At 40.4% G+C, this 24,534-nt stretch overlaps 1 protein-coding gene and 1 long non-coding RNA gene across 9 annotated transcripts in view; one reads left to right on the top strand and one right to left on the bottom strand.

Annotated features, from left to right (window-relative positions):
• The window catches only part of BC065397 (cDNA sequence BC065397), a 60,408-nt gene extending 57,325 nt beyond the window's left edge, over positions 1-3,083 (bottom strand). The window contains exon 1 of the long non-coding RNA NR_033324.1: positions 1,332-3,083. This is a non-coding gene — a long non-coding RNA (cDNA sequence BC065397). The remainder of the gene's footprint in view (positions 1-1,331) is intronic.
• Positions 2,354-13,098, top strand: Morf4l2 (mortality factor 4 like 2). 8 transcript variants are annotated; one of them, NM_001168228.1, is made up of 4 exons: positions 2,354-2,447; positions 6,146-6,235; positions 10,418-10,494; positions 11,539-13,098. In NM_001168228.1, exon 4 carries the CDS (start codon positions 11,563-11,565, stop codon positions 12,427-12,429), a length of 867 nt encoding a protein of 288 aa, NP_001161700.1. In that variant the 5' UTR covers positions 2,354-2,447; positions 6,146-6,235; positions 10,418-10,494; positions 11,539-11,562; the 3' UTR covers positions 12,430-13,098. The 8 variants fall into 8 exon arrangements, with proteins under 8 accessions (NP_001161700.1, NP_001161702.1, XP_006528647.1 ...); NM_001168227.1 differs by lacking the exon at positions 2,354-2,447 and adding an exon at positions 3,122-3,216; NM_019768.4 differs by lacking the exon at positions 2,354-2,447 and adding an exon at positions 4,431-4,647.
• Positions 13,099-24,534: the final 11,436 nt, after the last annotated feature.

Raw genomic sequence — 24,534 nt, 5'->3', positions numbered from 1 at the left:
TAACATTATGTGGCCAGAACAACCATACTGAACCAATTTTTTTTTATCCTAATGAATTTTGACTTAAAATAGCCACATGTGCTAGCTGCATACGGTATTATACAGGGTAGCTGTTAAGATCATGAAACGTTTCTTTCCATGTAATAGGTGGTGACACTAAAGTTTAGAAAATTTAAGAGAACTTGTTGCAAGAAATAATTGAAACTTGAATAACTTTGAAATCTGAAACACATCTGTTTTCAAATGCACAGTTATTCTAAAAGGACCACAATGTGGTGTGTCATAATACTTGTTCAGCTTCACTCAATGTTGAATTCCTTGAACTGGTTCTAACAGTGCTCAAAGGAGCCAACATTCTACCATTGGAATGACTTAGAGGAGGAGGCCTAAAGGGTACATGTCTGGTGTCAAATTCAAAACTGGTCAAAATACAACAGAAAAACTTCTCCACATTTTCTCTTGGGTCAAAAAGCATCAATATATCACAAATAAAAAATCAAAATCAAAATCACTTAAATAGGATCTAAATCAGAGAACTAGAAAGCTCAATACAAGAATCCCAAATGCCAGGAATTATCTAGTAACGCAGTAAAAGTATTCATTTATTACTTGTAAATTACATATGAATGGAAATAACTGGATACAAGAACTCATTTTCATCACTATAAAATAACACAAAGTGTCACCTAAGCTATAAGCTTATTAGTAGAACTAGAGTGTATAGAGCAATAGAGTGAGTGACCCATAAATGGGTTTTCAAAACTGTGTTTATCATACATAAAACATTATGACATAGACTAAAAATGGTAACTGCAGGATAGAAAGAGCACTGAAAGGTAAGAGATAAGGAGAACAGTCCTGAGCTTTTGTGTGATACCCTAGAATAGAGAGGGGGAAATGCATCAAAAGCATCAAGTTACTTCGCCATACTTGGTTTGCTTTCCTATCATCATCTTAATGGTTTGTCAACATCAGTCAAAGCAGGGAACAATATATAACGTCCAGTTTGTTTCAGACTCTGAAAGGGGAACACTGATGGTGACACCTACACATTTCTTAGTCTGCAAAACAAGACTGATACTATGCAGGGTATATCAGAACACATTTGGCTTTACATTCTATGGCACCCTCTAGTGGTGTACAAAAAAAAGTATTGCATTTTAGCTCCCCTCCCCCACCCGCCCCGCCCAAAGCAGTGGTTCTCAAATTTTCGAGTGCATGGATTCACTAGAACAATCTGTACTGGCGTGGATTGCCAAGCCCCACCCGGAAAGCCTTTGATTTATGAGCCGTAAAGTAGAGCCTACGAATCTCATATTCTGATAACTTACTGGGTTTTACTGATGCTTCTGATTTGTCTGAGTTGGAGAACTGCTTTAAGACAACCTTTCACTGTTGTGGCTGGAGAGACGGCTCTACCAGAGGACCCAAGTTAGGTTCCCAGCATCCATGTCAGGTGTCTCAGAACAGCCAGGAATTCCAGCTCCGGAGGACCCAGTGCCTCTGACTTCTGAACACATGTCACATACACACATGTAGATGTATGCCTAATTAAAAACAGTAAAATTTAAAAAAATTAAAAATCCTTCACCCGTGTGTACAAATACATATAATTAGTAACTAAAACCTATTTTTTTTTGGCTGATTATAGTGTAGTAGAATTTTGTTAAGAAAAAAGAAATACCTATGGGAAGGATTTAAAACAACATCTGAAATAGAGAAAATATTAAAAATTGATGGTCTGACTCGGGAGATGTAGGGGGTCTGCTGCTCAAGCATGAGGGCCTAAGTTCAGTTCCCCAGCACGTATATAAAAGCCGAACATGGGGCACCTATCTATAACCCCCGTATTTTAAGGGGGACTGTTGGTAGAAATGGGCAGATCCTGGGAGCTCACTGACAAGCCAGTATAGCCCATGTAGTAAACTCTGAGTTCAGTGAGATCCTTCCATAGAAAATAGGGTGAACCGCAACAGAGGGAAAAGACCTAAATGAAGGTGAACTTTAGCCGCGAAATGCACAGGTCACACAGGTACATCGAGAAAAAAAAAAACCCTCAAGGCGACATCATTATGCGCTGTGAAACCTAAGTGAAATGCTTTCCTACTTACTATCGACTTTAAAAGACACAACCACGTTTTTTTTTTTTTCGGAATTGTAACGAGAATAGTAGGGGAGAAAATGCCCTTTGTCTTCGAAAAACAGCTTAGTCAGGAACTCCACTACCCCCAAGGCTGTACCTGATAACCAGCCCCCAATGACATCAGTCGCTAAGATAACCAGACACGGGACAAGAATCCCATGACGCCCGCTGGACTGTGAGTATATAAGGAGGGAGATAGAAAGCATCGGTCTTTCGCTGCACACCTGGAGAGACACCTTGAGCCGCCCTTGTGGCTGGAGAGTCTCCCTAGGCGCCTGCATCGGAGACTAGGCCTGATCTTCAGGTAAGGTCCGTCACACAGGTGAGCTCCCTCAGGGGGGAACAGGCTTAAAACTGTAGTTAGGAACTAAGAGTTTTAACTGTGTGATGACTCTCACCGTGATAAAATATAACTTTTGGTATATTAAGTACCTACCTTCTCACTCCGGACAGCACAGAACCACTACATAAACCTGAGGGGCCAACACACGTACCTGATAAAAATTTCAAGAGGGGAAAAAAGTGAGCAAAAAGAATATTCTTTCATTGGTTTATTTATGTAGTGACGGGGCCTCAATATGTAATCTAAGCTGGCCTTTAATTTGCGGCCCTTCTTCCTCCCAAGCGCTGATACTGCGGCTGCGCCACAGCTCACGAAGGGTTTTAGCATCAGAATTTAGGCCCATTTATCAATCCTGAGAAAAAACAAAAGATGTGCCAGAACAGGTGACTTTTTTTTTTTTTTTTTTTTTTGCTTAAGGAAATTAACCAGAATTTTCGGATATATAATTCCTTGCCTAGTACTGTTACTTCACAGAACTTGATCTTATTCATCTTTAGGAATTTAAGATATATATATGAGTCAGCCAGAGATTAGGGAGCCCATAAAATAAGAAGTGGGTGGAGCAAAAAAATCAATCTCACAATCCCTGGGAACCAAGCAGTAACTCCTTTGGCTGGGATTTGGTGACATCTAGCGGCAGATTCAAGAGGTTTACTGCTCAGCCAGTGAACTTTCTGGAAAATTGGCCGAATGTGTATTTGATCACTCCGCTTGGAGATTAGGAAAAAAGGTAGGTGAGGCTCACCACCCACAGGAAACTGGAGTTGTCTCTATCACTGGGGAATTTAGTTGCCTATGTTTTCATTAAAATTTTGTGTGCCAATTTAGCGATAAACCTGGTGAGGGGGCATAAGGGAGATTCGCAGTAAATTTGGTGAAGGGCAAAGGGGAGGCCTTGGGGACAGAGAGGAGGGGGTGTACAACTGGAAACTTGAAAGAAACGCCCTTTTACGTTACTAATATAGTTCTGAATCTTAACCATGGAAGAAGTTTATTTTGGTGGACTATAATGTGGGAATAATGATCATCTCTAGGGTCTAAAATTAAATCGGACTGGGTGGAGTGGCGCATGCTTTTAATCCCAGCGCTCGAAGGCCGTGAAGGGACAGGTGGATCTCCGAGTTCCAGGCCAGCCAGGGCTACCTAGTTACAACAGGCCTCAAAAACAAACAAAAAAACGAAAAAAGGCAAAGAAAAGAAAGGAATTTGATTAAATCGGCAGGCCTTTTCTTACAGAAGCCCTTTCCTTTAGATACTAGCACTGTCCTAGTTATTCTCAGTTTTATTAATGCAGTTTGCAAACATAAAAAAGGCAGAAAAATCCACCAAAATGAGGGACCTCGCCTACGCTCACGCGCGCGCGCGCACACACACACACACACACACACACACACACACTCACACACGGCCCCTCCCGTCCCCACCAGGGCAGCACGCCTGCGCACACCCATCATCGCCAGCGCCACGAGGGCGGCTGTGCGCCCACACCCACACTCCACAGCCACGCGAGCCTGCCTGCGCCCGCGTGCGCGCAGACACCCCGTTTCTCCAAAGCATCCAGGCATCCGCCCAGTGGCACTCACCACCCTCACACGCCTCACACCTCAAAACCTTCACCATTCCTTTGCCTTTGGTTTTTTTGGGGGGGCGTTGGTGTTTTTTTTTCCTCTCTCCCCAGGTCCGCGAGTTGCGCAACAGGCTCGGGGGCGTGGCCCCGGGTCTGCCCTCGCTCTTCCCACTCGCGGGAACCTTAGCTCATTTCCGCCTAGCCTGTTTCCGCCAGCCACGTCGGCACTTCCTTTCCCAGCGGGGCGGGGGCGGGGGAGGGGAGCGGACCCACAAACCCATAATGCCTCCCTGCAGGAGAGAAGGCGAGCGCGAGGGGGGGAAAAAAAAAACCCACGGTCAGGGGAACTCTGGGTCGTGAAGACGGGCCACGTGAACGCGCTGCCCTATAGACTTCTGACCCAACGGCTGGAGCGCACTTGGAGGGCGGGCTAAGATCCTAAAAGAACCATCGCCATTGGCGGGAGCCCTCACTGAAGAAGGATGCTAATTGGTTTGCAGTCGGCCCTAAGCATGAAGAAGCAGGTTGCTAGCACCCGCCTTTACTGCGGCTGAGTGTCACTGCTGACGTGGGGGCGGCTGTCCAATCATCTGGGTATGGAACATTCTAAAACTCAGACAAGACGGCTAGGATTGGCTGATGGGCTAAGCCCGCCTCCAGGGTGACGTGTCTGCCTATGGATATCAGTTGCCAGAGAAACCTGGCTTTACTATGGCGGTTGGAGGAGCAGCAGTGATCACACGTCGGCTGCTGGAGAGAGCTGGATTCTCGTTTCAGGTTTCGGGGTGGGGGTGGGGAGGAAGGGTAGATGATTTCCTCTTTTCTTCTTGACTTATGGATAGGATTAACTCGTGCCTTCTCATTCAGGAAAAGCGGAATTCGTATTCCTGCTCGCCAACGCCCAGCTTGGGCAAGGCTCTTTTCTGTGTCTCGGTTTCCATGTTTGTAAAATGGTAATAGTAGCTATCTCAGACGCGGATTCAGATGTGCCTAGTAAAATAGTGCGTGTGAGGCATTCGGTGTGAAGCCTGTCCCCGAAAGGTAGTAGCAATTGTTACTAAAGATATTTCTAGAGGCGATGAAAAATTTTAAATTACGCAAATTTGCTCGATATCGTATCTTTTTCTGTACATCATCCTCTTTCTTAGAAGAAATTATGACGACAGGCATTTATTAAGCCTTCCTGATAAAAATAATTGCTAGCTCATAATTGCTAATAGAATGTGGGGGTCGGAATTTTCCCACATTAAGTCAAAAAGAAAAAGGATGTAGGGGGGGAAAGCGATTGAGAACGACCTCCTGAAGCACATGCGAGGAGTAGGCCTTGTTTGAATCCTGATTCGAGCACACCAATTGTAAAATTTTCTTGAAGACGTATCGGGGATTTTTAAATGCAGGATTAATATTCTTCAATGAAATCGGTGTCAAATTATTAATTTTTTTAATGCTTATGGTGGCGATGTGGTTCTGTTTTCAGAATGCTTTATTTTGTGGAAAGAAATAGAAATGCTTAGGGATTAAATGATGTCAGAAAATGGCTTCAAAATCCATGGATGACTAGGGTCTGCTTCAGGATAATTTCAGCGATAGACAGCGAGGGGAGGGGTATCATCAGGACCCTAGATTAATCATTTAAAGTGAGGGGTGGGCAGATGGGGTTTCCTGGATTTGTCTTTTTTTCCCATGGTATATATTTGAAATATTCTGGAATTCTGAAGTCATTTTTTTCCCGATAGCTTAAAAAACCGTGGGGGGGGGAGCAGTGGGTGGGGTTACAGATGAAACAAGATGGCCTTCAGTTGGTAATTGTTGGAGCTGGATGAAGGATTCGCAGCCGTTTGTACTGCTGTTCTTTTACAATTTTATTTATTTCACATTATCCTTAATAGAAATTAATTAATTTTTTTCCAAAATTGATAAACATACAAGAAAGTACATTTATCTGAAAATAAAACTACAAGAAAAATAGAATTTCTACATTATCAGCTTTGATGTCCTTTGTGTGAGATAAAATTTTATTTACTGATGGAAAGGAAAGTCACCATCTCATATCTTTTTATGTCCTTTTCCATCTCTTTGTTTGACCTTCTAGGTCATCATCAGAAAAGCTAAGTTTGCTATACAGTAAGGATCAGGAGATCTGACCCTGGTTGCAGAACCATTCCTGGTTGCAGAATACAGGGTAAGTGCCTTCCTTCTGGCCTCAGTTTACAGACCAGCTATATCACAACCTTCTTAGATGTGTAGCAGTATTTTGAAGATTAATAAGCTGCCATCTGAGAAAGTGCTTTAAATTCTGAAAAGGGAAGGATAAACAATATAGTCATGCGTAATCTTATTCTCTTAATTAAAAATTAGTGCTCTATGAAGGCTTCACACTTCCAAATATTACATTATTTTTCTCTACAGCAAATACAGATTTGATGGATTTGATTGCTGGCTCTTCGACTTTCTGTGTAATTCTGAGCAAGAAACTTCCTTTGTTCCAAGATGTCTTCATAAAAGTATTTCCTGTAATAATACTTATATGGCTTTAATAGTCATGAAACATTTTATGTATATATAAAAGCACATTTTTGTAGAGAAATAAATAATATTTTCTTGGAATTATTTTTTTAATTAATATTGTTGGTTTCTCTCATTTTCCAGAAGCAGCCATTAACTACTAGGACTGACTTCTGAAATTAAGACTTCTGGTTTTTCCAATCAATCTTTAAAAAATAGCTTTAAGGCTATTTCCTTATGAGGAAATTTCCAAGAACTATAATTTTAGCTACCATATCCAGCATGCTAAGCAATCTTTATGTAATTTTCCTCCTTTGTTCAGACTGGAGACCATCAGTTGGGTTGCGAGTGTAGCCCAGTTGGTAAAGTTGCTTCCCCAGCATACATGGAGCTCCAGGTTTGAATCACCAGCACTGCCCAGACCAGGCCCAGACAGTGGCACATGCTTACAATCTATTAGAGGATAGAGGCAGGGGGGTCAGAAGGTCAAGGTTGACCTCAGCTATCTAGGAAGTTTGCATCTAGCCTGGGATATGAGATCTTTCCTCAATGTTCATTTTTTTAGACATGTAGAATGTTCCAGTATCCATATGAGAAAGCTGATATGTACTTGATTTTAGGCAGAGACCAAGAGATGAAAACATGGTCTAATTAATGTGCCCCCCTCACTTTTAAAGGGCTTGTGACACACACAAAAGTACAATTGGAGTCTGGTTACATGAACCTATGAAAGGAAGGGGTGTGCCTCAGTCTCTTCACAGCGACATTTTTAAAGGAATTCTATAATTGCCTTAATTTCTCTCCTTTGTAAGGACTGTGTTTAAGGGGAAGGCAGTTTCCTGGCAGAGAGGCAATTTAGAGAATAAGTGAGAGTTGATCCATAGTAGATCTATAGATACTGGCAAAGCAGAGGCCAGAGAGATCTGAAATGGGAAAGCCTCAAAGAGAAGGCCCTTGCCTTGGACCTTTGGGACTATCTGAGTACAGTGGTACTGAAGTAAAAGGTGAAAGGATGTAAAATCCATGAATGACCACATCACAAAAATTCATGAATCAGATATATGGCTCAGGGTTTTTTGTTTTTCTCATTTCCCCCTTGTTCTCTCTACAGTCAGTCACTAATTTTCTTCATTTCCTTCTAGATGACCTAACTAAAATCTTGCCTAAAATGTGTACAGATGTGTATAAAAGTTGTTTTATGATTTTCTTTGTATAAACTAAGGTGTTGATATATAACTAGCTATGTTTATTTAACAAATAGTCTTTGAATGTCTTTGTTCCTTCATAGATCTAACTTTTGTGGTATTTCTTTCACAGTGACAGTCCTTTAGCTGAGATGATATTCCAAATTATGAGTATATCACATTTAATCAAGTCACTAGAGGGTTACCCCAGTATTTTCCTGCTAAAATAATGCCACGTCAGCCACCATTTATATGCATTAACAAGTATTCTAGAGCAACATTAATATCTTTAAACCGTAATAATGGAACCATTATGATACTGTTGCAAGAACAACCAGAATAATCAGGAGAGCCCAGAAATGGGTGTGGTGGCTCATGCCTATAGTTCCAGTGGTAGGAAAGCAAGAGGGTTAGAGTAAATTCTAGGCTAGGCCATCCTCAGCTTTGGAAGAGAGCGACTTAAAAGTAACATAATTTTCTAAGCCACATACATTTATGAATATTTATAAAATAGCATTTCTCATTGAGAAAAGGATAGACTGATCAGTAGTGAACATTGATAAAAGATTGCTATAAATTTGGGAGAAACTAAAAGCATGCTAAGAAATAGCATAGGAATTAATTTCTATGGCATTTCTTTGGCTATCATTTTCCCTGAGTGAAACAAAGCTAAAGGTTACAAAGAAGCAGCCAGCCAGGTTTGTTTTATAATATCGAGATATATAAGTGGGCCCAGTCCATAAGACAATATTAAGCACACTTCAGCTCTTATTTTTTAAGATTTATTTTATTTATTATATGTAAATACACTGTAGCTGTCTTCAGACACCAGAAGAGGTCATCAGGTCTTGTTATAGACGGTTGTGAGCCAACATGTGGTTGCTGGGATTTGAACTCAGGACCTCTGGAAGAGCAGTCAGTGCTCTTAACCGCTGAGCCATCTCTCCAGCCTCACACTTCAACTCTTATAACAACAACAACAAAAAAAAAATTTCTGAGTCAGTGTGAAATAAGAAGCACCCTAATACAAAAGGAAATGAAAATACCTATGGAAGAAAAAAAGGTGATTATATAAAAGGTTGCTTGAAATCCTACATATACAAATGAAGATGCCCCACAAGTTAGATTAGCAAAAAAGTGGATTGGGGAATTGGGGGGGGGGGTCGGAAGAGGTCTTTGAAACTCGAGGTATAATTGGACTAGTAGAATCTAGTGTGCTTGAAGATGGAAGAATTAACTTGCCACGGTTTTGGCTAGGAATACAAGTTAAAACAGTTAACTGGTGATCGGGCTATATCACCAATTAGGCAACTACCTTGAATACGGCCTCTTGGAATATATCCTTCAGAGATACTTACCTAGTGCTCTTTAATATATCTATGTATTGGTGTCTAGTACTGAGTTTTTGTAATGAAATATTTAGAACATTGTCTACAACACTGGGGCCAAGAGCTTTAAAAGCCTTTAACATCAGACACTAAAGAGCCTTCCAAGGGAAAGCATTTGTCAAAAATAATTTGAAGAGATCTAGAAAATGATAAATTTACTAAGAGCCAACTCAAAAGGACAAAGACATGTACAAATTGGGGATGGGTTTATAAGATAGAGTTTTTGAAGGGTAAGCAATTTAGTGCCATGGTAAAGACCTTAAATAGTTATTTATACCTGAATCCACTAAATCAGCTTGGGGTGAAAAGAAATGTCTAGTCATAGCCCAAAAGATGCATATTATAACCTTAACGTGGGAATGTGATTTCCTTTAAATGATTTTTTAAAGATGAGATCTAATATTCAATAATATGTGCCTACCTCAAATGTGTAAGTGGGGAGGAACAAAACTTATTTAAATAAGTTCAGCTGTCATTCTCAAGTTCCTTGGTAAGTGCTGATGAGCAAGGCGAGTACTCCTAACTGTGTTACATTCCCATCCCTCAACAGCTTCAAAAGAAATGCTTGTTTTACAATGTGTTGGTCTCTTAAGAAAAATGGTTGTGGTTTTCCAAACCCTTGTGTAAACAGGAGCCCCATTTGTACATGCTTTTGTCCTTAGTAAATTAAAGCTAGAATAGCAATTCTCTCCTCGGGGGAGAGGGGCTACCCTGGATATGTAACAGGCGCATGTTTTATACATTTGCACACATTTAAAGCAAATGGAATCACACTGTTCCTAAGAGCTGTGCTTAGTTCTTCCTGTCCTGCCTGTCCATTTTAGGCTCCCTCTCTGTTCTACTTACCTATTTACCTAAGGACATTAAACAGTTTTCCGTGTCAGTATATATAGGCCTCTGTTTAATTCATTTGGGTATTCTGTAGTGTGCATGTATAATTTGTATCATCCTCCCTACTGAAGCAGCTATAAATAAGTGTATCCAGTTCCTCATTGCAAGTACCAATTCAATGAACTATCCACATTCCCATGTGGAAGTGTTTGTGGAGTACTATGCTAGCTGTTCAGCTGTAACATGACATTCTATAACAACTAGGAAGAAATAGTTCCTCGTGTATGAAATGAAAGAGACTGAGAGTATACATACATATATGTCTTCAACTCCATTTGGCAAATCAAAAGCTCTTTTACTAATTTCCTTCATATATCTAAGGCACATTTACAATTTTTTTCTTACATGTTTTTGCAAAAGTTCATCTTCATTGCAGATACCTACTTTCCTTTCTAGGTTGTATTCCCACTTCATCTTTCCAGACCATCCTAGGAAATACTAGGAATCCTTGGAAGGGAAAGAAGGAACATTGTGTAAGTCAAGGGGATTGTTGAATGAGTCATGCCATCATAGCAGGAAGCTTGTTTTTTAATTCCTTTTCACTGACCATTATTTCTCTTGAAACTCAACCTCTTTATCTTCTAAAGTCACAATCTTAACTCTCCGATGAAAGTCTCACCATTTTACCTGTGGTCTCTTTCTTGCTAACTCCTCAAATACTTTCTTCCCTATCTTTTCTGGAGTTCTATGTATGCAATTCTCTCTCTTTATTTAAACGTTCACTGGTTTATAGTGTATGCTTCAAGCTACATGATAATAAATCTCCATTTCTCTGTTTGAGTGCACTCTCCAGATATAAAAGTCCAAAACTAAGTACCTTTCTCCTCTAAGCAGTTTACTTGTGATACAAGAGCATCCATCCTTAAAGCCTGAAAGTTGTCACTAACTCCTTTCCCAGTTTCTCATCTCTTCTAGCAAATAGTTACTAAAAGAGATCCTTTATGCATGTAACTATCGATGGACTAGCCTTGTTTACTGATGGTGTCAAACGAATTCTTTAAAACTCTGTACTTTACTAAAACTACCCGGGCTTAGTCATACAGAACCCATTTTGACTCTAACCTTTGATCATTGTGTTCCTCGGTGTTAGGTCTGTGTATGTTGCCATCACAGTACTCAAGGCCTACCTAGACTTTACCTCCAACTTCCTTATTTCTTTCAAATTCTTTTTTTTTAAATATCTTTCAAATTCTTAGTCTTGTTCCAAAGTCTTGATTTCATCTCTGCTTTTTTCTATGGTTTTGTCACAGTATCTTTCTCTAAAAATAAATCCTTATCTTTTAAATAGCATCAAGAGACGAATTTGTGGGTGTGTCTGTTGAGTTGTTAGGTGAGGCAAGAGTTGTGGGTGGGAGTGAGGATTTTGAGATAGAAGACAGAAAAGCACTTACAGATGGTCCTCTGCAATAGGACCCAAAATCTATATATATTCCAACAGACTTTAGCATGTGTTGTGGTCTGATGGGTCATTAAGTCACCATAGTAAACAACCAAATACAATACTTTATGTATTACAGTGGTTGGAATAAAAACAGGGTTGAATGAGTTCCAGAAAGCAGGCTTCTCAAACTCGTGGACAACAATCTGCTGAAGAAGACAACTTTAAGAAACCAACTCGAAGCAATATGCAGAGAAGTAAGATGAGAGGAGCTGCCTCGGGAAAGAAGTCAGCTGGTTCGCAGCCAAAGAATCTCGATCCAGCCCTGCCCGGAAGATGGGGAGGTCGCTCTGCTGAGAACCCCCCTTCCGGTTCTGTGCGGAAGACCAGGAAGAACAAGCAGAAGGCTCCTGGCAACGGAGACGGAGGCAGTACCAGTGAAGTCCCCCAGCCCCCTCGGAAGAAAAGGGCACGGGCTGACCCCACTGTGGAGAGCGAGGAGGCATTCAAGAGTAGGATGGAGGTGAAGGTGAAGATCCCTGAAGAATTAAAACCGTGGCTGGTGGAGGACTGGGACTTGGTTACGAGGCAGAAGCAGTTGTTCCAGCTCCCTGCTAAAAAGAATGTCGATGCCATTCTTGAGGAGTATGCCAATTGTAAGAAGTCGCAGGGAAATGTTGATAATAAGGAGTACGCAGTTAATGAAGTTGTAGGAGGGATAAAAGAGTATTTCAATGTGATGCTGGGCACTCAGCTGCTGTACAAGTTTGAAAGGCCTCAGTATGCTGAGATTCTGCTGGCTCACCCTGATGCGCCGATGTCGCAGATCTATGGGGCGCCACACCTCCTGAGATTATTCGTGAGAATTGGGGCAATGTTGGCCTATACGCCCCTTGATGAGAAAAGCCTGGCATTATTGCTGGGCTATCTGCATGATTTCCTTAAGTATCTGGCAAAGAATTCTGCCTCTCTGTTTACTGCCAGTGATTACAAAGTGGCTTCTGCTGACTATCATCGCAAAGCCCTGTGAAGGTCTACTGACCGCTCACTATTGTCTGGTATCTGTAAACACTTCTGTTTAGTCCTTTCATGGTATAATTGATGTTCTTTAAAACTGTCAGTGTAAAACAGGGCTTATGTTTCAGTTTGTTTTCCTGTTCTGTTGTAGACAGAAAATAAAAGGAGTGCCCAGCTCCTTTCCTCATTTCAAAGTTGCTACCAGTGTATGCAGTAATTAGACAAAGAAGAAATTCAGTAGACCATTTTATTGCCTAGTTGACAACATTGCTTGAATGCTGGTGGTTCTATCCCTTTGACACTACACAGTTTTCTAATATGTGTTAATGCTACGTGATGAGATGCCCTGGTTCCTAGTGCCAAAGGTTCAACTTAATGTATATACCTGGAAACCCATGCATTTGTGCTTTTTTTTTTTTTATGGTGCTTGACGTCTGTAAACAGCCCATCCTCTGCAAGTCCATCTTTGTTGTTCCTTAGGCATTCATTCTATCTTTGCTCAAATTGTTGAAGGATGGTGATTTGTTTCCTGGTTTTTGTATTTGAGTCTAATGCACGTTCTAACATGATAGAGGCAATGCATTATTGTGTAGCCACAGTTTTCTGAAAAGTTGATATTTTAGGAATTGTATTTCAGATCTTAAATAAAACTTGTTTCTAAATTTCAAAGCAAAAAAAAAAATGTGTGGTGTTCTTTTTATGTTCCTGAGACTAGCAAATACAGGGTCGAGGTATTTGGGTGGCACAGAAGAAAACTGGCTTTCAAAGGAAAAATTCCTTTCTTGGACCGGAGAGACTGCTCAGCCTGTTCTGTTTCAGAGGACCCAAGTTTGTTTCTGGTAACTCACAAGCACCTGTAACTCCAGCTCTAGGGGATCTGGTGCCTTCTGGCCATCTCAGGTAATTCTGTGGACATGTATATGCCACCACACAGACACATAGTTAAAAGTCAAAAGCTTTTTTAAAAGATTCTTGCTGTAGCAGTTAAGGTCAAGTTATTTTCCCTCTTTGGTGTGGCTTCTCTGGGCAGATTGCTTACACGTGACACTTGGAGCAGCCTGGTTTGTTAGTGATGTTCTCTACTTCTGTGGTTCTGACCTCTACACCAGGATAAGTACTCTTAATTGCCCCTTCTTGCCATTCTTTTATGAGCTATGCCCAGGTCCTAGCCCCAAAGCTTTAATTCTTAGCAGAGGAAACATGGGGTATGTGTTAACTTCTATCAGAAATATACGTGTTTTTTTTCTAATCTTAACGTGCAAATTTCCCAGCCACGCCCCACCCCCAACTATTATTTTTTGCTTTTAGCAAGTTGTTGACATTTAGGAAAGTATTACAAAGGGCAAATAGGAAGTAAGAATCAAATCCTACAGGACCAGTCAGAGTCCTTGAAGTCTTTTCCCAAATTCTTGGCAGAGAATATAGTCATGGACTATATATTCAGTTTGTACAGGTAAAGCAAGTTACTATAGATGGGTGAACAGAAATACGTTTCTTCATTTCTGCAGCAGAAAGGGCTATGGTGCTGATGGAGTTAGCTTTTCTGAAGCCTCAATTTCTGTAAATACCTCAATAAGTTACAACTGCATTTTTGAGTTGTAAGGGCTATATGAGGGGGAGGTGACTTAAATTCAGCCCATTCCATGGGATTTAGTACCCCTAGGCAAAGGTTACTTTGGAATGGTATACACCTGAGTGGAAAAAGGGCCATCTAACAACAGTTGTCATATACATATAAACTCTGAAAAAAGAGATGCCAAGATAAAAAGGAATGGCTAAACTCAGTGTTTCACTTCTATATCATAACATACAGTGTCCTCTTCCCTCTTGCCAAACTAAAGGCCAGACAAAGAAGACCTTACGTGTAGTCTCTAATTGGGAAGCCTGGTGTATACAGAGTGAGAAGAGCTGAATGGAGGAGGTCAGGTACAACACAAGGATGTCTAACATACCAGAAATAACTATAGTTAATATTTTAGCATATACCCATAGAATTATGAGTATATATGTTAATAAAGTGAGATCAGAATATATATATAAGTGATTTTGTTCCCAGATTGATAAGAAAAGGACCCTATTTTTATTGTTTTGGTGGGGGCTGCTTTTCTCTATTTTAAAAAGATTGTTTCTTTTTTAGAGTCTATAATTTAAAAGCTCCCTCTTCAAATCCTCCCATGTACCCCTCCCTTTCTCTCAAATTTATGGTTTCTTTTTTTCATTGTTTTAAAATGAGTGAATGGAAGTAAAATGTCAAATGGGAAAATTCTTAAAAAAAAAAAAAAGGTATGGAGGGGCCTAGAGAGCCAGCTCTGCAGCGAAGACCACTTGTTGCTCTTGTAGAAGACATGGGTTTGATTTCTGGCACCCACATGGTGGCTCACAACCATCCATAACTTCATTTCTGAGAACCACACATACATGCATGCAAAATACACCCAAACTAAAAAAAAAAAAATAAGGAGTTGCTGCATCGCAAAACTCAGTATAAATTGCCACACAGTTAAACAGTATTTTAGCCACCAATAGAGGAACAGACTATAAATATTGGAATGAATATATATATATATATTTCATAATTCGGAACATTTGAATAAATGAAAGAATGATATAGTCAAGAAATGTATTGAGGAAATATTTCTGGGAGTGATGTTAGATTTTTTTTGCATTACATTTTACTACAAAATACATTCTAAATGGTTGACATTTCATTGATGAAACCAAAGGTTGCTGCCCTAAAATAGAGGTTTTTATACCCTCAATTCAGATATGCCCTTTCTGAATATTAGATTATTGGGAAAGTGCCCATCAAAAATAGGTAGATTTAAGAATATAAATATTTACATTATCGTCATGATGAAACAACATTGAGGAAATTGTGAGAAAGAATCTGTTCTATATCTACAGCACAGTTATAAATCCATAAAATAGTTGATATCCATTATGATTTTTCTATAAGTAATAGTGGACTAGAAAAATAAAGCTAAACTAACTTAGAGTCTAATTTTAAAAAGTAGCTTTTCTTTATCTTAGACATAAGTTCTTGAGACAGCATCTCTCTATGTTGCCCTGGATGACCTGAAACTTGCTCTGTAAACCAGGATGGCCTTTGTGCTGGCTGGATTTCTGTCACCTTGTCATAGGCTAAAGTCATTTGAGAGATGGGACCCTCACTTCCATAAGATTAGGCTGTAGGCAAGCCTATAGCACGTTTTCTTAATTAGTAATTCATCACGTTTTCTTAATTAGTAATTCATTGGGCAGGGCCCATTGTGAGTAGGGCCACCACTGAGCTGGTGGCCCTGAGTTCTGTAAGAAAGCAGGCTGACATGTTAGCTTGATATCCATGGGAGGCCTGCTCTTTTCTGAAGAGAAATGGAGAAGTGGATGTAGAGAGGGTGGAAGGGTGGGGAAGAAGGACTTAGAGGAGTGAAGGGAGGGGAAACTGTGGTTGGGATGTAGTATATGAGAGAAGAGTTATTAAAAATTAAAAATAAAAAGGCAGGCTGAGCAAGCCATGGGAAGCAAGCCAGTAAGCAACACCATCCATGGCCTCTGCATCAGCCCATGCCTCCAGATGCCTGCCTTGCTTGAGTTCCTGTCCTGACTTCCTTTAAAAGACAGACTACAATGTGGAAGTTAAGCCATATAAACCCTTCCCTCTCCTACTTGCTTTTGCCCATTTGCTTCATCACAGCAATAGTAATCCTAGCTAGGACAGCCTTGAAATCCCAGAGATCTGCCTGTCTCTGCCTCCCAAGTTTTGGGATTAAAAGAAGTCTATGCTATATGCAGCCCTAGATATAAATTCTTTAAAAAAATGTCCTGTCATCTCCATCACCCCTTTTTAATGGATACTAAGCTGTTTGCCTAAACATGCTTTTAGGTGTTCACTTAGTATATTTGTCAGACAATAATAGAACCCAGTTCCAGTATGACCATTGTGCAATGACTAGACATACTATGTGTTAATTAGCCCTCCTAAAATTCCAGTTGTTTGAGGTTAAGAGACTGGCTTAATTAGGGTTTCCATTGCTGTGAAGAGACACCATAACCACAGCAACTCTTATAAAAGAAAACATTTGCAGCTAGAGTCAAGAGCTCCGGGGTACTGGTTGGTTCATAATGTTGTTCCACCTATAGGGTTGCAGATCCCTTTAGCTCCTTGGGTTCTTTCTCTAGCTCCTCCATTGGGAGCCCTGTGATCCATCCATTAGCTGACTGTGAGCATCCACTTCTGTGTTTGCTAGGCCCCGGCATAGTCTCACAAGAGATAGCTACATCTGGGTCCTTTCAATAAAATCTTGCTAGGGTATGCAATGGTGTCAGCGTTTGGATGCTGATTATGGGGTGGATCCCTGGATAATCGGCCATCACTGGAAAGAGAGGCCCATTGGACACGTAAACTTTGTATGCCCCAGTACAGGGGAACGCCAGGGCCAAAAAGGGGAGTGGGTGGGTAGGGGAGTGGGGGTGGGTGGGTATGGGGGACTTTTGGTATAGCATTGGAAATGTAAATGAGCTAAATACCTAATAAAAAATGAAAAAAAAAGAAAACATTTAATTGGGGCTGGCTAACAGTTTTAGAGGTTTAGTCCTTTATCATCATGTGTCAATCATGGCAGTGTCCAGAAAGACATGGTGCTGGAGATGGAACTGAGAGTTCTAGATCTTGATCAGGAGGGAGCAAGGAGGAGACTGTATCTTACTGACTGTAGCATGAGCATATATAAGTTCAAAGCCCGACTCCACAGTGACAAAATTACATCTTTTGGTAAGAGAGAAAGGGAAGGAAGAATAATCAGTTCTGAACACAAAAATATGCCTTAGGCAAAGTAAATCATTTTTTTGTGTATTGTTTTGTTGTTGTATTTTGTTTGTTTATTTGTTAGTTTTATTTTGTTTATTGGAGAGTTTCACTGTGTTGTCCTGGCTGTCATGGAACTCACTCTGTAGATAGACTAAGCTGGCCTCAAACTCACAGAGATCTGCCTGCCTCTGCCTCCTGAGTGCTGGTATTAAAAGAGTTCTTTTGGATACTTTGTTACTGGATATTTTGATTTTGTTATTTTGGATACTTGGTTTCTTTTTTTTTTTTAATTTCTAAAGAATATTCAAGGAAAACCTAGGGTACTTTATTAGGCCCTAAATTGAACCATCCTGTTCATTAAGAAATTGGGCAGTTATAATATCTATATATTATATGTAATAATCCTCCAATAAGGCCACACCTACTCAAACAAGGCCATACCTCCTAATAGTACCCCCTCTTATGGGCCAAGCATTCAAAGCATGAGTCTATGGGGGGCCACATTTTGTTGATAATTCTATGTACTGTACTGACTACCTAATTACCATCATTCTTTAACCCTGGTGCAAAGAACATGCAGAGTCTTTGATGACTAGAGTATAGTCTTTGTAGCTTAATAAGTGCCTTGTTTTTTTTGTTTTGTTTTTTTTTATTAGGTATTTTCCTCGTTTACATTTTCAATGCTATCCCAAAGGTCCCGCATACCCCCCCCAATCCCCTACCCACCCACTGCCCCTTTTTTGCCCTGGTGTTCCCCTGTACTGGGGCATATAAAGTTTGCAAGTGCCTTGTTTAGATAGGTGAATTCTTTTTATCAGATGGCTTAAGATATTCAAATTCTGAATTGGTTGGTGATTGAAGGGTGACTATATGGGCAGGTTTGGAGATCATTTGTCTTCACATCCTCTGAGGGATCTAGGGTTAGACTAGTAAGAGTTTTGGTTTCTTTAAAATCCCAGTTGTTTTATATGAATATGTTTTTGTTGTAATCCCAGGTATGGGATAAGAGGCTGCTTCACAGCAGGTGACTATGATTTGCCTTGTGCACTAGCAGGGGCGTGATTTTTGATAGCTGCAGATAGTTTAATTCTGGGGACTCTGAAGAGGGTATAAATGAGAGAGCCCTGAAAGGGCCTGTGAAGGCTGCTGCTCCTCTTGCTGCTGCTTGTTGTTGCTGTTGCAGTTCAACTACAAGAAGTCAGTGATATCCTGACAACAAAGATTGGACTTGCCCCAAGGAACAAATGTCCGTAATCAGAAGGAAGTAGTCTAAAGAGATCTATGTCCCCTTTCTCCTCTAACCTTCTTTCTCTCCTAATGTTAGAGAGTTGGAAGGGATTAGGGTTGAATGAGGGTTGGAAGGGAAGTAGAGATATAAGAACCCAATAAAATCGCCAAAAATATATGTTACCATTAGATCAACCGGATGAGTTAAGACTAATCCAGTGCAGGAAACATTGTATGAGTGATACTCATGAAGCATCCTAAATGATACACAGGATTTGTTATTAAAACTTCGGTTGAGATGTTTACCAGGAATGGGGTTTAATCTCACACACTTAAGCATGAAAGAGGTATTACATTTTTAAATTGCTTTTAGAGACCAGGGAAGAGAGCTCAGCAGTATGAGTTCATACTGCTCTTGCAAAAGGCCTGAGTTTAGTTCCCAATACCCATGCCTGGAGACTTATGACCCCATCTGTAACTCTAGATCCAGGGAATCTGACACTATCATCTAGTCTCCACAGATACCTGTACTCATATGTTCATACCCACATATATGAATATATATAACTAAAATAAATCAGCCAGATGTGGTGGTACATGGCTTTAGTCTCAGCATTCAAGGCAGAGGCAGTAGGATCTCTGTGAGTTTAAGGCCAGCTAGGCTTATATAGAAAATACCAGGCCAGGTCAGTATAATGAGACCATGTCTCCAAAACACCTTTAAAAATAATTAAATAAGAGCTGGCGAGATGGCTCAGTGGTTAAGAGCACTGATTGTTCTTCCGAAGGTCCTGAGTTCAAATCCCAGCAACCACATGGTGACTCAAAATCACCCGTAATGAGATCTGATGCCCTCCTCTGGTTCGACTGAAGTCAGCTATGGTGTACTTATGTATAATAAATAAATCTCTAAAAAATAATTAAATAAATTACACACTGGTGGGAAATGTATTTCATTGTTATTCCCTTTTCTACTAGTGACACAAACCATCCATCCTATGATCTTATCAGGCACAGAGGCCTGGAATAATCCCTGCTATGATTAGTTGTCTATGCTATTTAGTGATACATTTCACATTTTCTGAAATGCAATATCTTTAGATCATTGTTCCTTTCTCCCAGATCTCTGAATAGGGGACACTTGGTCAAGAGTGGATGCACTTAGCTCCCTGGGCTATAGCAGTGTTTCTTGGGTCCTACATGTCTGTGCCGCTGAAATGACATATGAACCCTGATTTCTTCACTGGCTGTTTTTCAGTGCCTCCATTCCCGTCTACAGACATGTGGCTTGGTTTCATCAATGAATTAATAATCCTGAAAATGAGAGGAACTATAAGGAAAACAGCATGGATACTAACATGGCAATGCCAGACAATGTAATTTAATTCATGGTAGTTTCTTGTTATTTTGAATACTTTGTTTCTTCTTTATTTATGTTTCAGTGAAACTTCAGGAAAGACCCAGAGTACTTTATTTGGCCCTAAATTAAATCATCCTGTTCATTAAAAAAAAAAAATTGGGCCATTATATCTAAATTCTTACCTGACTCCCAATTTAGCAAGTTTTATTGTATTGAAATTATAGAGATAATACAGTTTTATCTGGCCAGATGGCTTCAAAAGTAAAGGGGAATTGTAAGAATCCATTTACTCCATGACATTCAGCTCTTAGTTAACATGATAGGCCCATGCTTTTCTGTTCTTCAAATAGCCGTACAATTACTTTTGTTAAATTACAAATTGAGCCTTAAGTGATTAGAATACCCGGTACCAAATACTAAAGGGCCTCCTGAACTTGATTTAGTATTAAACCTTCTCTGTTTAGCTTGCACCAACTTTAGATGATGCCTCCACTGGAAAATGATGTGCCAATGTTTTTCTCTTGCCCTATCCTCCTTCCCTAGCTAACTTAAATTCAGGACTGTCAACCACTGTAGTGAAGAGAAAGTAAGCAGGGCAGGGGCTGTAACTTCTTGCCTTGTAGCATAGTGTGATAGTTTATATATGCTCGATCCTGGGAGTGGCACTATTGGTAGGTGTGGCCTTGTTGGAGTAGGTATGTCACTGTGGGTGTGGCCTTTAAGACCCTCATCCTAGGTGCCTGGAAGTGAGTATTCTGCTAGCAGCCTTCAGATGAAGATGTAGAACTTTCAGCTCTGACTCTACCATGCCTGCCTGGATGCTGCCATGTTCCTGCCTTGATGTTAATGGACTGAACCTCTGAACCTGTAAGCCAGCCCCAACTAAATGTTGTTCTTATAAGAGTTGCCTTGGTCATGAAGCCTGTTTATAACACTAAAACCCTAACTAAGACAGATAGCAAAGTTATTGGTTTACAGTTATTGGTTCTACTTGCTACTTAAGGCAGACTCTCATTAAAGGCTACTGAACTGAGATGTGTATACCAACAGAGAAATGTTTTATTGTTGTTTCTCATTCACCTATGCATTCCCTATAGGTTCTCTCTTGAGACTCACAGCATACCCAAACATTTTTCTGGAAGGCTTCAATACCAAGCAGTTTGCTCTCCTCCCTGATCCATCTCTGGCACACAGGAAAATCCATGTATCTTTTTCTTCTTGATGAACAATCAGGCGGATCACAAGACAGTCATGTCCACTGCACTCCGTCTACACAGTTCCATTCTTTAACCAATACGATTTCTCATGCTACAAACACACAATATTTCCTTATGCCTCTTAATTTCAGTTTCAAGATGTTTAGCTGAACCTGTGGGGTTAAGGAGAAAGCATCACAAGTCTTCAGCCTTAAAAGCCTATCCAAGAGAAATCCTCTTCAGACTGGTTTAGGGATAGATAGATCCCAGTGGAAGACTTGCCCCAGATTTCATCCCCAACATCCAACAAAACCCCAAGGAAGGAAAATTAAAAACTTATCAAAACATCCCTCTTCATATCTCTGTTCTTGGCCCTTCAAATCCTCCTTGTAGGTTTTAGATCTACTGGCTTGCTATTTGAAATGTGGATTTAATTTCACAATGGTTGCATTTTGATGTATAAGAGGAAACTTCAGATTTGACATATTGTCCTGTGAATTTAAACCAACTAGGCCTCTGGTCCTGGAAAGTCATCATCTAATATTTAAGTGATATTTAAAAGGCAAAGTAGGGGGGATTATGGGCTTTTGGAAAAATATCCAAGCTCTACAATTTACTAGGTTAAGGACTTGTTGTAGACAGCTCTCTGAGTTCCATTTATTCCTGGTTTAACAGAATTATTACTATTTTATAGAATTTTCCTTACAAGAATTAAAGGGAAAGGCGACATAGAACATCAAATGCTGCAGGTAGCCATTGCACTCAAGCATGTGTTTCCTCCCAAGTTTGCTTCTTCCTTCCTTTATGTGGTTCTCAACTTTCCTAATGCTGTGACCCTTTAAAACAGTCCCCATGTTGTGGTGATCCCCAACTATCAAATTATTTTCATTGCTACTTCATAATTGCAATTGTGCTACTGTTATGAATCATAATGTAAACGTCTGTGTTTTCTGATGGTCTTAGGTGGCCTCTGTGAAATGGTCGTTCATTTGGCCACCTGAAGGGGTTGTGATCCATGGGTTAGTATGATATGACTAGAAAAGGAAAGCCCAGATATGATCTTCCATGTCATTTCTGTATTCCAGAACACATTATATGTTGGATTATGTTTAGGCAAAGAAACATGATCATAAGATTTCATTCGGAGAGTTAAGAATAGCAGATGACAATTATCATATTGGTGTCATGTGTTTTCCTGAACCTTAATTTAAATTCTAGATTTAAAAGCACATTGGAGCATATATACTTAGAGCTCCATAGGTTTAGAATGAGCTCTAGCTCCAAACTCATTGGAAGCTTTAAGTCCTAGTAGGATCTTTTCTCCCTCTCTGACCTCATCTATCTAGAAGACACATATGGCACATTATGTGTTGGAGTTAAGTGATCTATCTAAATGTTACAACAACCCTAAGGGGTTGTAAGCATGGCCATTTCAGAATGCAGCAAACCAGGTGGGAGTGTAGTTCAGCGGGTGAACACACATTAAGCTTGGGCGAGGCTCTGGATTCAATCATCACCACCAAAGACAGCAACAACTCAGAAGCCAGAGATGCAGCTAACAGCAGAGGACTTAGTACTTAAGTCCAGTTCACAGTTACCTTTGAGTACTTTTAACCACTACACTATCCCGCCCCTGAAGACTTGCACAGCTACATGGAAATGGAAAATATTAAACTATCTGTGAAAAGTACCCCAATCCTCTACATTTCAGATCCTCCTAAAAGCATATGCCAAGATATAGTTGTACAGCTACCAAAGAGAAGTTGGGACGAGGCTTTTCATGGATAAAGAAAGGGAGATCAGGAGAAGATGGGGAAAGCACTGTTACATAGCTCACTCTTGGGAAAGATGGAGGGAAGAATTTAGGCAGAAGGAGCTTCAAACAACAGTAATAAGAATCAGAACCAGACTAAAGAAAATGTAAGCAAACATGAAAGAAAACATTCATCAAGCAATCTAGTAGTGTTCAGTCATGGTATTGGTAATAGCCTAGGGAGTGATCTATGTAAGGGTAGTTACAGGGGACTCTTTTCTTGCAGTTATCCATATACCTTCTGCTGAGTAAGGCTAGGGGCATTAGTCTTATCTGTTCTTAGATAAGACTTCATCATAGAATCTTCCTCTCTATGTACTGTCAGGGTGATTGTAGTGCACACATGGCTTCGCCCTACCCTCCCCCACACCCCTGCTTTCTAAGATCCTAAGACCCCAATATCTCCTATCAAGAACTTGGGCAGGCAAAGCAGTGCTTGGACATGTGATTGGGATACTAGCCCTTTGCGTGGGAAAGGAAGTGGTGAGGAACTTGAAAGAAGTATTTCAAATACCAATTTATCGTCTGATTGCCTTGTTTTTCAAGTCAAGTTCTACAGGCAGTGCACGTGTTGTTTGAACAAGAGGCTACAACCATTTCCCACTAATTTAGAGGCAAGCTCAGTTTTCTGGGGTCTCTTGTACTTCTGAGCAGTCGATGACTCAGACAGAAGATGGTCTTCACCAGGCAGATACAGAGACAAGTCGTCAGAGAATCACTGAAACAGGTCACGGCATATTCTAAGTTCTTCTGAGCTTCACAGCAAGATGGATAGGAGAGGGATGGACGAGCTCTTGTCAGCTGGCTAACCTCATTTTTAGCCAGTTACTCTAGAGGCTACTTTACTGGACTCAGAGGAAGGGCTAACTACATCTGCTGTAATCCCAAGTGGTCTAGTCAGACTCAGTGAGACACCAATGTGATTTAAAGACAGTTCCAACATTTGTTTCTAATGAGGGAGTCTTGGAGCATTTCTCCTCCCCTATAAAACAATTCCCAAAGAAGAAAGGGCAACGAGGAGAAGGGCAACATGTTCCGATCTTCAATGGAGACAGTTGGCCTCCTCTCAGTAAATCTGTGTGGAACAGCCCTGCTGTCAGCCTTGAAGAACCTGATGCCTCCTCAAGGTTAGAACCCCAAAGGCTAGTCCTAGCATACAGAGGAATGCAGGATTGGCAAGTTCTTCCTGTAAGAGTGCTCCCTCTGAATGCTAAGGAGATGGATTTACCCTTTCTTATTATAAACCTGGCACTCGTGCCCAGAAACCTAACCTCACTCCAGAAGGAATTCCAGCCCCACCGGCACACGGCAGGCTGCAATAGCCATAAAGACAGAGACCTGGAGACGAACAAGTCCCAAAATGGCATGAGAGAGGAGAGAGGAAAGGAAGGAGAAGGGAGGGGTTATACACGAGTAAAGGGCATATTTTTACTTATTTTATAGAAGCATAATTCTGTCTTCAGGTTTTTGTTTTAGTTCATTAGGAAAGTGTTTCCCTTTGAATTCCCATGGATATTTTGTTATTTTTCTCACTTGATAGTTTACCTCTCCTACATTTCGAAGATCCCTATCCTCTAGGCTTTGGTATTGGGTGAAGACACTTTTTTAAGTCTTGGTTAATATACCAGGAATAGTGGCAACAGACTCTCTTAAAGAGACTATTGTATAGTGAGAAAGAGATTTTCGTGATGGTCTGCCACAGAGATCAATAATAA

The sequence above is a fragment of the Mus musculus genome, chromosome X (assembly GCF_000001635.26).
Source record: "Mus musculus strain C57BL/6J chromosome X, GRCm38.p6 C57BL/6J".
Classification (NCBI taxonomy): domain Eukaryota; kingdom Metazoa; phylum Chordata; class Mammalia; order Rodentia; family Muridae; genus Mus; species Mus musculus.
The sequence above is the reverse complement of the archived record's forward strand: the minus strand, read 5'-3'. Positions and strand labels throughout refer to the sequence as shown.

Bases quoted from the DNA above. Each gene is read 5' to 3' on its own strand.
- Morf4l2 (NM_001168230.1), top strand. From the start codon at position 11,563: ATGAGTTCCAGAAAGCAGGCTTCTCAAACTCGTGGACAACAATCTGCT.